Source organism: Orycteropus afer, unplaced genomic scaffold (assembly GCF_000298275.1).
Source record: "Orycteropus afer afer isolate SDZICR_OR568_19922 unplaced genomic scaffold, OryAfe1.0 scaffold00405, whole genome shotgun sequence".
In the NCBI taxonomy this organism is placed as follows: Eukaryota; Metazoa; Chordata; class Mammalia; order Tubulidentata; family Orycteropodidae; genus Orycteropus; species Orycteropus afer.
Window position 1 is genome coordinate 511176 of NW_006921992.1, and position 13346 is coordinate 524521.

At 44.1% G+C, this 13346-nt stretch overlaps 1 protein-coding gene across 1 annotated transcript; it reads left to right on the top strand.

Moving 5' to 3' along the window:
• Nucleotides 1–1266: 1266 nt before the first annotated feature.
• RETN (resistin) lies at nt 1267–2761 on the top strand. The gene is made up of 3 exons (XM_007953702.1): nt 1267–1384; nt 2213–2290; nt 2625–2761. Exons 1-3 carry the CDS (start codon nt 1267–1269, stop codon nt 2759–2761), a joined length of 333 nt encoding a protein of 110 aa, XP_007951893.1.
• Nucleotides 2762–13346: the final 10585 nt, after the last annotated feature.

The window sequence follows — 13346 nt, forward strand, 5'->3', positions numbered from 1 at the left end:
GGAGCAACTGGTGGATTTGAACCGTTGACCTTTGGGTTAGCAGCTAAGCACTTAACCACTGTGCCACTAGGGCTACTCACATATTTACAGGTATATAAACACACACACACATACATGCACACACACACCCAACTAGAGTTGAAATGTAACGTGTGAAGTGCCCAAATCCAAGTATTCAGGTTGAATTTTCACAGTGTACACACCCATATAAGTACTGTTCATCCAGATCACAATCAGAACATCATTGGCCCCCAGAAGCCTTCCTTGTGCCCACTTGAGAGGACGTGACTATGTTCCAAGAGAACTCTGTGGACACTGGGCTTTGAATTCCCTATCATTTTTACATCCCTCGGAAGGAAGGTTGGGCAATCCTACTTCCGTAGTGATACTGCCTCGGAAACCCAAGGGGAGGGGTCGCTATGAGTCGGGTTTGACTCGATGGCACATAACAAATGTATTATTTGGACTTTTCTCCACCCATTGAGAAAGGGAAAAGCATTCTTAGCTGGTGGACTGTTTTTTAAAAAAAACAAACCAGATAGTGGACTGACTTGCCCCATGACTGCAGTTTGCCAACCCTGCTGTTGCATACGCCATGGAAGGAATAAACCACAGTCTTAGCCATCCACTTACCTACTGTAGATAGGGTGCTGGGTGTGAACATGGTATGCAATTTCCACAGAGGGATGTTATTTGCATCAGACATGCAGCTCCCACCACTGCACCAGGATCCCTGTTCTCTACCTGTTCCTCAGACCTTGGCTCCTGGGATTACCCCCAGGCACTTCCTGCTGGACGTGGTAATTACGGAGAGTCCGGATATGGGAAGAAAGGGCTCTCCTTTCCAACCGGGAGGCTGTGGCTGAAAAGGAGGTACAGCTTCCTGCCCCTGGGCTCCTTGAGCCAACTCCAGGGGCTTCCTCTTGGCCCCGGATATGAGAAGGGAGTGCCAGGGGGCCAAAGGACTTATTAGCAAATACAGGAAGCCTCATGAGAGAGGCCTTAAAAGAGAAGGCTGTGTGTGGCAGGGCTTAGTAGTTTATGTTCCAGATTTTGCTCGGCTGAGTCCACAGAGAAGGGTAAGTGACAGCGGTCCCTGCCCACAGCCCCAGCACAGGGTCGGGGACAAAGCTGGATCTCTAGCCCTTGTGTCCCAAAGGGACCCAGAGTTCCAGACCCCACACCCTGTGTGGGCCTGAGCCCCCATGGATGGGATGGGGCTGATGCAGCAGTGGGTCTCTTGGCTCCCCCAACAGCACATGCAGGATGAAGGCTGTCTCCCTCCTCCTCCTCCCTGTCCTGGGGCTGCTGGTGTCCGGCAAGTCCCTGTGTCCTGTGGATGAAGCCATCAATCAGAAGATCCAGGAGGGCACCAGCTTCCAATGTGAGGACCGCACCCCCCGCTCCTGACTGCCTCAGAGGCTCCCTGATCCCTTAGCAGGCCTGACCCTATCCCCAGCCAAATCGCAACCCCAAACCCAACAAAACCGTAACCTAAAACCCAACTATAACTTCAAGCCCAACCCCAACCAAATCTCTAACTCAAATCCAACCACCACGTCAACTCTAACCCACTCACAACCCCATCCAAAACTTAACTTCAAACCCAATCCTAACCAAATCCCAACCTCAAACCCAACCCAGTCCCAACTTCAGTGCCAGCTCCAATTTACACACCAACTCCAAACGCAAACCCAATGCAAGCCAACTACCCAGGTGCTGTTGCATCAGTTCTGACACACGAGGACCCCATGTGTGTCAGGGCAGAACTGGCCTCCACAGGGTTTCAATGGGTGATTTTTTGGAAGGAGAGCACCAGGCCTTTCTTCTGAGGTAACTTCTGGGCGGACTTGAACCTCCAACTTTTCAGTTAGCAGCTGAGTGTGTTAACCATGTGCATCATCGGGGACTCTGAAACCCAACCCCATTCCACTTGCAACCACAGCTGCAAACCAAACCCCAACTTCCACCCAAACCCAATTCCAACCCTAAGTGTCACCCGCAAACCCTCCCTTACTCTAAACTCAACTAAAGACAGAGGATCCTAGGAGGTGGTGGGCTCCCCATTACCTGGGCTCTCCACTAGGGCTTGGACCACCTATACCTTCTTTAGGAGTGCCCCCCTGCCTAGCTCCAACCCACCAGGGCAGGTCAGCAAGAGGAGGGGGGGTGCAGCTTGGTCTCCAAGCCCCTCCCCCTTTCCCTCCTGCAGTCCTGCGGGCTGTCAGGAACATCCACCTGGACTGCAACACTGTCACCTCCAGGGGGGACCTGGCCTCCTGCCCTGCAGGTGAGTGCAGAATGTTGGTGTTCAGGCTCTCAGCTCCCTTCCAAGCCTCTTGGGACACTCCTCCACCCCTGTCCAGACTGTCTGTCTCTAAGACTGTGGAGTCCCAGCCTCCACTTCCCCAGGGTCCTTGAGTCTGAATTCACAGCCTTCTCGCCGCACCTCTGCCCAGGACCCCATTTCCTTAGGTCACCGATGTTAAGGCCCCAGCCTCCTTCCTCTCCACCCCCCTGACCCCCATTCCCTGGTAGGGGAACCTCCAACCACTTGGACTCTGACTCTCACCCCTCCACCTCCCAGCTCTAGGTTCAAACCCCTACCTCGTTCCCACCTGCAGGTTTTGCTGTCACCGGCTGCACATGTGGCTCTGCCTGTGGTTCATGGGACGTGCGTGCCGACACTACCTGCCACTGCCAATGCGCTGGCATTGACTGGACCGGAGCTCGCTGCTGCCGCGTGCAGATCTTATTTTGAGGTTGAGCATGCGCAGTGCAGGCTGGAGGGTCAGGGGCCAGACGTCGGAGGAGTGGAGCCAGAAATAAACCACGTGCTGATGGAGTCCATGTGGGTACTTCTTGGTTTCTTTTGTGGGGTTGGGGAAATAACTAATCTGGTGTCATCTGGAAGATGTTGGGGGATCGGGGAGACTTTCTGCTGCCAGGCTCTGTTCCATTTCTCCCATGTTGTCCTTCACCCCTAACTCCGAGAATGGGACACCAACTTCCTATAATGGTGTCACTACCAGGGCTCATGCCACCTTTAGGAGGGGAAGGCGTCTTATCTTTGACCCACATTGATGGTCATCGTGGAGCCACAGATCTCCTGGGAAGTTGTTGGGTCATTATCCCTCACCCCACAATGAAGCTTTATCTAGGGTCTGTGTCAGTCCAAGAAGAGGACAGGACAGCCCCCCCCCCCCAACACACACACTTACAGTCCTGGGCTTCAATCCCCAGCAGCCCCAGGATCAGGATGGGGCCCTGAGTCCTCCCCCAGCACCCATCTCTGAGCTCCTATTCCTCACCCTTCATCTCCATCAGGGACTACAAAAAGCAGGTGGAATAGCACAGAACACCGACAGTGTCCCTGCCTCTCTGGGATATACATCCATGTGATGTAGTCTCAGATCCCAGGGGATCCTACCCAGGGATTTTAAAATCCAGCCTCTGTGGGATGCAGACACTGACTTCAGAGCCCCTTATTGCCCAGATGTGAAAGAGACGTCAGTCTCAAATGTCATAGGGTGGGACCATGCTCAGGTTGTCTTGGACCTGCCTCCCACTGCCACTCACCCCCTAAGATGGCCCAGGTGCCTGTCTGATCCTGGTGGCCACGGGCAGTGCTTTCTTCCACTCCTGGTGCTTATGGAGCCCACTCAGACCCAACTAGGAATTTCCCTCCCAAGCCCTCCTTCTTGGCCCCACTGAGGGGCATGGGGTGGGGTGAGTTACAAGTGTGGCCAGGACCACAAGAGGGTGGGTCATGGTCTTGCCGGTCCTTCTCATGTTTACTAGAGGAGGGAGCACCCACTTGTCCCCAGACACTGGTGTGAATGCCCTTTGTCTCCAATCCTCACTCCATTGTCCCCTTGTATCTGGACCCCAAGAAGGTTTTCCTCAATTCCAACACTGTTATCCTCCTGTTCCAGAGTACATACTTGGAGGAGACTGTTAAGGTCACCTTGGATAGGTGAATCCCCTTCTCAAGTCTTTGTTTTCTCATTTGCCAACTGCCCAGCTACTTTTAGTAGCCAAGATTCTTCTGGTTGCAAATGCCAGAGACCCCGCTTCAAACTGGCTTGACAAACATATAAAGGAAGTTTCTGGATTGTAAATCTGAGAGCCCCAGGGTCTAGAGTTTCAAATGCCATCTCCAGGACTGCCCCTCAGCTTTCCTTGACTCAAGGCTGAATTCACCCCAGGGTTACATCCTCCCGGTCTGGCAATCCCAGTGGAGGGAAAGAGAGAGAGAATGCCTCTTTTCCTGGTTAACTCAACAAAAGCCCCAGACCTGAGTTTCATTGGTCAAGCCTGGCTCACATTCCCTCCCCTGTGCCAATTCTTAGATTCTGATTGGTTGGGCCTGGATCATGTGCCCACTCTAAACCAATCCCTTGTTTTGAATTGAACATATTTTCTTTCTCAAAAGAAAATCAATATCGTTACCCCACAAAAGGGGATTGCTGCAGCTGGGTGAACTCCATCTACCACTTACCTGTCAGTTTATGGTACTGTGGTGGCTTGAGTATTGCTGTGTGGCTGGAGGCTATACCACTGGTATTTCAAATACCAGCAGGGTCACCCATGGTGGACAGGTTTCAGCAAAGCTTCCAGACTAAGATTCAGAAGAAGAAAGGGGCCATCCACTTCTCAAAGAGTTGGCCAGTGAAAACCTTACTAATAACAGTGAAACACAGTCTGATATATTACAGGAAAACTTTATGACTAGCCCTGAAACACTGTCCGATATAGTGCCAGAATATGAGACCCTCAGATTAGAAAGTGCTCAAAATAACACTGGAGAAGAGTTGCCTCCTCAAAGTAGAGTCGACCTTAATGACATGGATAGAGTAAAGCTTACGGGACCTCTAGTTCCTGATGTGGCATGACTCAAAATGAGAAGAAACAGCTGGAAACATCTATTAATAATCAGAACATGGAATGTACAAAGTATGAATCTAGGAAAATTAGAAGTTGTCAAAAATGAAATGAAACACATAAAGATTGGTATCTTAGGCATTAGTGAGCTGAAATGGATTGGTTTTGGCCTTTTGAATCAGTCAGCCATATGATCTACTATGCTGGGAATGACCAACTGAAGAGCAATAGTGGGTATTCATCATCACAAAAAATGTCTCAAGATCTATCCTGAAGTACAATGGTCTCAGCGATAGGATAATATCCAGACACTTACAAAGAAGACCAGTTAATACCACTATTATTCAAATTTACACACCAACTACTAAAGCTAAAGATGAGGAAATTGAAGCTTTTTTTTTTTTTTAATACCAACTTCTGCAGTCTGAAACTGACCAAACATGAAATCAAGATGTATTGATTATTGTTGGTAATTGGAATGTAAAAGTTGGAAACAAAGAAGAATCACTGATAGTTGGAAAATATGGCTTTGGTGATAAAAATGACTTCAGATCACATGATAGAATTCTGCAAGACCAACGACTTATTCATCGCAAGTACTCTTTTTCAACAACATAAATGGCGGCTATACGCTTGGACTTCTCCAGATGGAGTACACAGGATTCAGATTGACTATATCTGTGGCAAGAGGTGATGGAGAAGCTCAGTATCGTCAGCCAAAACAAGCCAGGAGCTGACCGTGGAACAGACCATCAATTACTCATGTACAAGTTCAAGGTGAAGCTGAAGACAATTAAAGAAGTGCATGAGAGCCAAAATATGACCTTGATTATATTCCTCCTGAATTCAAGGACCATCTGAAGAACAGATTTGATGCATTAAGACCAGTGACTGAAAACCAGAGGAATTGTGGGATGACATCAAGAATATAACCCATGAAGAAAGCAAAAGGTCATTTAAAAGGCAGGAAAGGAAGAAAAGACCAAAATGGATGGCAGAAAATACTCCAAAACTTGCTCTTGAACAGAGAGTAGCTAAAGCAAATGGAGGAAATGACAAGATGAAAGAGCTGAACAGAAGATTCCAAAGAACAGCTAAAGAAGACAAAGTCAATTATAATGAAATGTGCAAAGACCTGGAGTTAGAAAACCAAGAGGGGAGAACATGCTCAGCATTTCTCAAGCTGAAAGAACTGAGGAAAAAATTCAAGCCTCAAGTTGCAATATTGAAAGTTTTTGTGGGCAAAATATTGAATGATGAATCAAATATCAAAAGAAGATGAAAGGAATACACAAAGTCACTGTACCAAAAAGAATTGGTTGATGTTCATCCATTTCAGGAGGTGGCATATGATCAAGAACCAATGGTATTGAGGGAAGAAGTTGAAGCTGCACTGAAGGGATTTACAAAAAAGACAAGGCTCCAAGAATCAAGGGACTACCCATTGAGATGTTTCAACAGATGGATGCTGTGCTGGAAGCACTTATTCATCTATGCCAAGAAATTTGGAAGACAACTACATGACCTACTGACTGAAAGAGATCCATATTTGTACCCATTCCAAAGAAAGGTTATCCCACAGAATGTAGAAATTATTGAACAATATAATTAATATTACACACAAGTAAAATTTTGTTGAAGATAATTCAAAAACAATTGCAGCAGTACATTGACATGGATCTTCCAAAAATGCAAGCTGGATTCAGAAGAGGATGTGGGAACAAGGGGTGTCATGCCGATGTGAGATGGATCTTGGCTCAAAGCAAAGAATACCAGAAAGATGTTTACCTGTGTTTTGTTGACTATACAAAAGCATTTGACTGTGTGGATCATAATAAATTGCAGATAACATTGAGAAGAATGGGAATTCCTGAACACTGAATCGTGCTCATGAGGAACCTATACATAGGCCAGGAGACTGTCCTTCAAACAGAACAAGGGGATACTGCATGGTTTAAAATCAGGAAGGGAGTGCTTCAGGGTTTTACCTTTCACCATACTTATTCAATCTGTATGCTGAGCAAATAATCCGAGAAGCTGGACTATATGAAGAAGAACATGACATCAGGACTGGAGGAAGACTCTAACAATTTGTGATATGCAGATGACAAAACCTTGCTTTCTAAGAGTGAAAAGGACCTGAAGCATTTACTGATGAAGATTAAAGACTACAGTCTGCAGTATGGATTACATCTCAACATAAAGAAAACAAAAATTCTCACATCTGGACCAATAAGCAGCATCATGATAAATGGAGAAAAGATAGAAGTTGTCAACATTTCGTATTACTTGGTTCCACAATCAACACCAGTGGAAGCAACAGTCAAGGAATCAGACAACATATTGCACTGGGAAAATCTGTTTCAGGAGACCTCTTTAAAGTGCTGAAGAGCAAAGATATCTCTTTGAAGACTAAGGTGTACCTAACACAAGCCATGTTAAAAGAATTAACAGGTCTGTCCTGTAGGAAGTGCAGCCGAAATGCTCCTTGGAAGTGAGAATGGCCAGACTTCGTCTCACCTACTTTGGTCATGTTGTCAGAAGGGACCATTCCCCGGAGAAGGGTGTCATGCTTGGTAAGATAGAGGGTCGACAAAAGAGGAAAGGCCTTCAACAAGATGGATTGACATGGTGGCTGCGACAACGGGCTCAAGTATAGGTAGGATCATGGAGCTGGCGTGGGATTGGGCAATGTTTCATTCTGCTGTGCATAGGGTCACTATGAGTCAGAAACGACTCGATGGCACCTAACAACACGACAACAACATATGCATGTGAGAGCTAGACAATGAATAAGGAAGACTGAGAAAGAGTTGATGCTTTTGAGTTGCTGTTGTTGTTAGTTGCTGTCAAGTTACCCCTGACTCATAGTGACCTTATATATAACAGAACAAAGCACTGCCCAGTCAGCCCTGTGCCAGCCTCACGATCCTTGCTATACCCTAGCCCATCATTGCAGCCACTGTGTCAATCTACCTTGTTGAGTGCCTTCCGCATTTTTGTTGACCCTCCACTTTACTAAGAATGATATCCTTCTCCAGAGAAGGGTCCCTTCTGACAACATGACCAAAGTAGGTGAGATGAACTCTGGCCATTCTCGCTTCCAAGGTGCATTCCAGCTGCACTTCTTCCAGGACAGTTTTGTTAGTTCTTTTAGCAGTCATGGTACTTTCAGTATTCTTCACCAACACCACAATTCAAAAGCATCAACTCTTCTTTGGCCTTCCTTATTCATTGTCCAGCTCTCATACACATATGAGACAATTGAAATTACCATGGCTTGGGTTGGGCGCACCTTAGTCTTCAAGGAGATATCATTGTTCTTCAGCACTTTAAAGATGTCTTTTGCAGCAGATTTGCCCAATACAATACGTTCGTTGTCTGATGTCTTGACTGCTGCTTACACTGGTGTATCAACAAGTTGTCTTTAACAACTTCAATCTTTTCTCCATTTATTGTGATGCTGCTCATTGGTCCAGTTGTGAGGACTTTTGTTTTCTTTATATTGAGGTGTAATCCATACTGCAGACTGTAGTCTTCAATCTTCATCAGTAAGTGCATCAGTAAGTGCTTCAAGTCATCTTCACTTTCAGCAAGCAAAGTTGTGTCATCTGCATATCACAGGTTGTTAATAAGTCTTCCTCCAGCCCTGATGCCACGTTCTTCTTCATATAGTCCAGCTTCTTGAATTATTTACTCAGCATACAGATTGAATAAGTATGGTGAAAGGATACAACCCTGACATACTCCCTTTCTGATTTTAAACCATGCAGATTCCCCTTGTTCTGTTCAAAGGACAGCCTCCTGGTCTATGTACAGGTTCCTCACGAGCACAATTATGTGCTCTGGAATTCCCATTCTTCTCAATGTTATCCACAATTTGTTATGATCCACAGAATTGAATGCTTTTGCATAGTCAATAAAACACAAGTAAACATCTTTCTGGTATTCTTTGCTTTGAGCCAAGATCTATCTGCATCAGCAATGATATCCCTTGTTCCAGACATTCTTCTCAATGTTATCCACAATTTGTTATGATCCACAGAATTGAATGCTTTTGCATAGTCAATAAAACACAAGTAAACATCTTTCTGGTATTCTTTGCTTTGAGCCAAGATCTATCTGACATCAGTAATGATATCCCTCATTCCACCTTCTCTTCTGCATCCAGCTTGCATTTCTGGAAGTTCTCTGCAATATAGCTGCAACCGTTTTTGGATTATCTTCAGTAAGAATTTACTTGCATGTGATATAAATTATATTGTTTGATAATTTCCACATTCTGTGGCATCACCTTTCTTTGGAATGGGTACAAATATGGATCTCTTTCAGTCACTTGGCCAGGTAGCTGTCTTCCAAATCTCTTGGCATAGATGAGTGAATGCTTACAGCACAGCATCTGCTTGTTGAAATATTTTAATGGGTATTCCGTCAATTCTTGGACCCTTGTTCTTCACTAATTCCTCAGCAGCTTCACCTTCTTCCTGAAGTACCATTGGTTCTTGATCATATGCCACCTCCTGAAACGTATGAACATCAACCAATTCTTTTTGGTACAGTGACTTTGTGTATTCCTTCCATCTTTTGATGTTTCCTGCATCATTCAGTATATGGCCCATAGAATTTTTCAATATTGCTAATCGAGGCTAAAATTTCCTCTTCAGTTCTTTCAGCTTGAGAAATGATGAGCATGTTCTTCCCTTTTGGTTCTGTTGTGTTGTTACCCATTTCATTTCTTATTCATATTATTTGTATTCCTTCCCTCTTTTCTTTTGTTAAATTTGCCAATGGTTTGTCAATTTTATTAATCTTTTCAAAAAACCAACCTCTTGTCCTGTTGATTTTTCCATTTTCTGTTTCATTGATTTCTGCTTGAATCTTTATTTCCTTTCTTCTGGTGATTGTAGAATTTTTTTTTTTTTTTTTTTTTGCTGCTCTTTTTCTAATTGTTGGAGACGTTGGCTTAAGGTGTTGATTTTCACTCTTTCTTCTTTTTTGATGTGTGCATTTGTTGCTATAAATTGGCCTCTGGTCACTGCTTTTGCTGTGTCCCAAAGATTTTGGTATGTTGTGTTTTCATTCTCATTTGATTCAAGGAATTTTTAAATTTCATTTTTTTGTTTCTTCTATTACCCAGTCATTTTCAAGGAGGGTGTTGTTCAGTTTCCATGTGTTTGCTCTTTTTCTGTTGATCTTCTTATTGTTGGTTTCTAATTTGATAGCATTGTGATCTGAGAAGATGCTTTGCCGTGTTTCATTGTTTTTAAATTTATGAAGGCTGCTTTATGGCCTCACAGACATTCTCTCTGTCCTGGAGAATGCTCCATGCGCACTGGAAAAGAATGCACGTTGTGCTGTTGTTGGGTGAAGTGCTCTGTAGATGTCTAAAAGGCCAAGTTGGTGGATTGTATTCTTTAGCTCTTCTGCATCTTTGTTGAGTTTCTTTCCAGTTATTCTATCTTTCATTGAAAGTGGTGTATTAAAGTCTTGCACTATGACTGTGGTGTCCTCTATTTGCCTTTTCAACTCTTTTAAAGTCTGATTTATGTATTTTGGACCTCTTTCATTGGGGCCATAGATATTTATTATGGTTACGTCTTGTTGTTCAATCGATCCTTCAATCATTATAAAATGTCTTTCCTTTTGTTCTTCCATTTTGGTTTTCTAACTACAAGTGTTTAGCCATTTCATTATAATAATTGACTTTGTCTTCTCAAGCTGCTCTTTGCAATCTTCTTTTCAGCTCTTGTATCTTGACATTTCTTCCATTTGGTTTAGCTACTCTCTGTTCAAGGGCAAGTTTCAGAATCTCTTCTGACATCCATTTTGGTCTTTTCTTCCTTTCCTGTCTTTTTTAATGACCATTTGCTTTCCTCATGGATGATGTTCTTAACGTCATCCCACAATTCGTCTGGTTTTCGGTCATTGGTGTTCAATGCATCAAATCTATTCTTTAGGTGGTCTCTAAATTCAGAAGGGATATATTCAAGGTTATATTTTGGTTCTCATGGACTTGTTTTAATTGTCTTCAGCTTCAACTTGAACTTGCACATGAGCAGTTGATGGTCTGTTCCACAGTCAGCTCCTGGCCTTGTTTTGGCTGAAGATATTGAACTTCTTCATTGCCTCTTGTCACAGATGTAGTCAATCTGATTCCTATGTACTCCATCAGGCAAAGTCCATATGTATAGCTACCATCTGTATTGTTGAAAATAGGTATTTGCAATGAATAAGTTGTTGGTGTTGCAAAATTCTATCATGTGATCTCCAGTGTTATTTCTATCACTAAGGCCATATTTTCCCAACTGCTGGTGATTCTTCTTTGTTTCCAATTTTTGCATTCCAATCACCAGTGATATTCAGTACAGCTTGATTACATGTTCAGTCAATTTCAGACTGCAGAAGTTGGTAAAAATCTTCAATTTCCTCATCTTTGGATTTGGTGGTTTGTGCATAAATTCAAATAATATTTGTATTAACTGGTCTTCCTTGTAGGTGCATGGATATTATCCTATCACTGACAGCATTGTACTTCAGGATAAATCTTGATACTTTCTTTGTGATGATGAATGCCAAGCCATTCCTCTTCAATTTGTCGTTCTTAGAACAGTAGGTTATATGACTGTCTGATTCACGATGGCTCAAATCGGTCCATTTCAGTTTGCTAATGCCTAGGATATTGATCTTTATGCTTTCCATTTCATTTTTGACAACTTCCAGTTTTCCTAGATTCATACTTCATATATTCCATGTTCCGATTATTAATGGATGTCTCCAGCTGTTTCTTCTTGTCTTGAGTCATGCCCCATCAGCAAAGAAAGGTCCCAAAAGCTTTACTCCACGCACATCATTAAGGTCAGCTCTACTCTGAGGAGGCAGCTCTTCCCCAGTCACATTTTGAGTGCCTTCCAACCTGAGGGCTCATCTTCTGGCACTATATTGGACAGTGTTTCAGGGCTATTCATAAAGTTTTCCAGTAGTATATCAGACAGTGTATCACTGCTATTCATAAGGTTTTCACTGGCCAATTCTTTGAGAAGTGGATGGCCTCTTCCTTCTTCTGAGTCTGTTTTAGCAACCACCACAGTATGACAAACTGACAGACAAGTTCATCTGCCTTAGTTGTTCCAAACCACTCTGCTCAATTTCTGCCCTCTCTTAGCTGCTCCAAACCTGCCTCTCTGGCTTCCTTCCTGGCCTCCCTCTGCTCTCTGAACTGGAGGGAGCGAGGCGATGCCGTGGGCTTGAGTTGTGAATAATACTGAAAGTACCATGGACTGCCAGAAGAAGGAACAAATCTGTCTTGGAGGAAGTGCAGCCGGAATGCTCATTGAAAACAAGAATGGCCAAACTTCATCTCACCTACTTTGATCATATTTTGAGAAGGGACCATTTCCTGGAGAAGAATATCATGCTTGGTAAAGTGGAGGGTCAGTAAAAAAGAGGAAGGCCCTCAATGAGATGGATCGACACAGTGGCTACAACAATGGGCTCAGGTGTAGCAAGGATTGTGTGGTTGGTGCAGGACTGGGCAGTGTTTCCTTCTGTTGTACATGGGGTGACTAGGAGTTGGAGCTGACTTGATGGCACCTAATGACAACAGCAGTAGCAACAATAGCAACAAACGAGCCCCATAGATACTTCCCACGGAGCCTTCTCTGGCCACCATGATGTGGCTGTTTTGGGCCTCAGGTTTCCCAGTTGCCTTTTTTTTTTTAATTAATATTTTACTGTATGTTTGGTGCAACTAGACACAGAAAAACAGATTCTCCTTAAACAATTTCAACACATAATTCAGTAAGTCTGAATTTGAAGTTCTGATCCACATTTTTTCTCCCTTTCTATCAGGATCCATCTAGTGTGACCCTGATATCACAGTTGTCTTTGGCTCAAAGGATAACTTGAGGGTTGTGACCATGTCTTAGGCCCTTTCCAGGGAGGAAATGTGTCAAGCCTAGGCCCCGCCCACTGTTTCTGTCCATCAGACCAGAGCCAGCTCCCAATTGGTCCTTTTCCTACCTCCCCAGGTTGTTACATCAGAAAGGGGTGGCATTTCTCAATGGCTGACTCCTTCTTGAGGCCAAACAGAGGAGCTGGCATCTAGTCACTATTAATGTTTCTTTCTTGAGGACACACAGTTCTAATACTTTAGGAAGGAGAACATTATCGTTACCAGATCTTGGGAACCATTCCAAGTTATCTCGAATTTAATGACACATTTTAAACCAAAACATACTCACTTCTTGCACATAGTTAGAAAATGTTTTGCTGAGCACCTCTTTTGCTAATTGTTCCAAAGGGAATGAACAAACGAACAAACCACTGCTGTGGAGTCGTCCCCGACTCATAGCGACCCCTCCTTGGGTTTCCAAGATGGTATCACTACAGAAGTAGATTGCCTAACCTTCCTTCTGAGGAGTGGCTGGTGGGTTTGAACTGCCAGCCTTCTGGTTAGCAGTCAA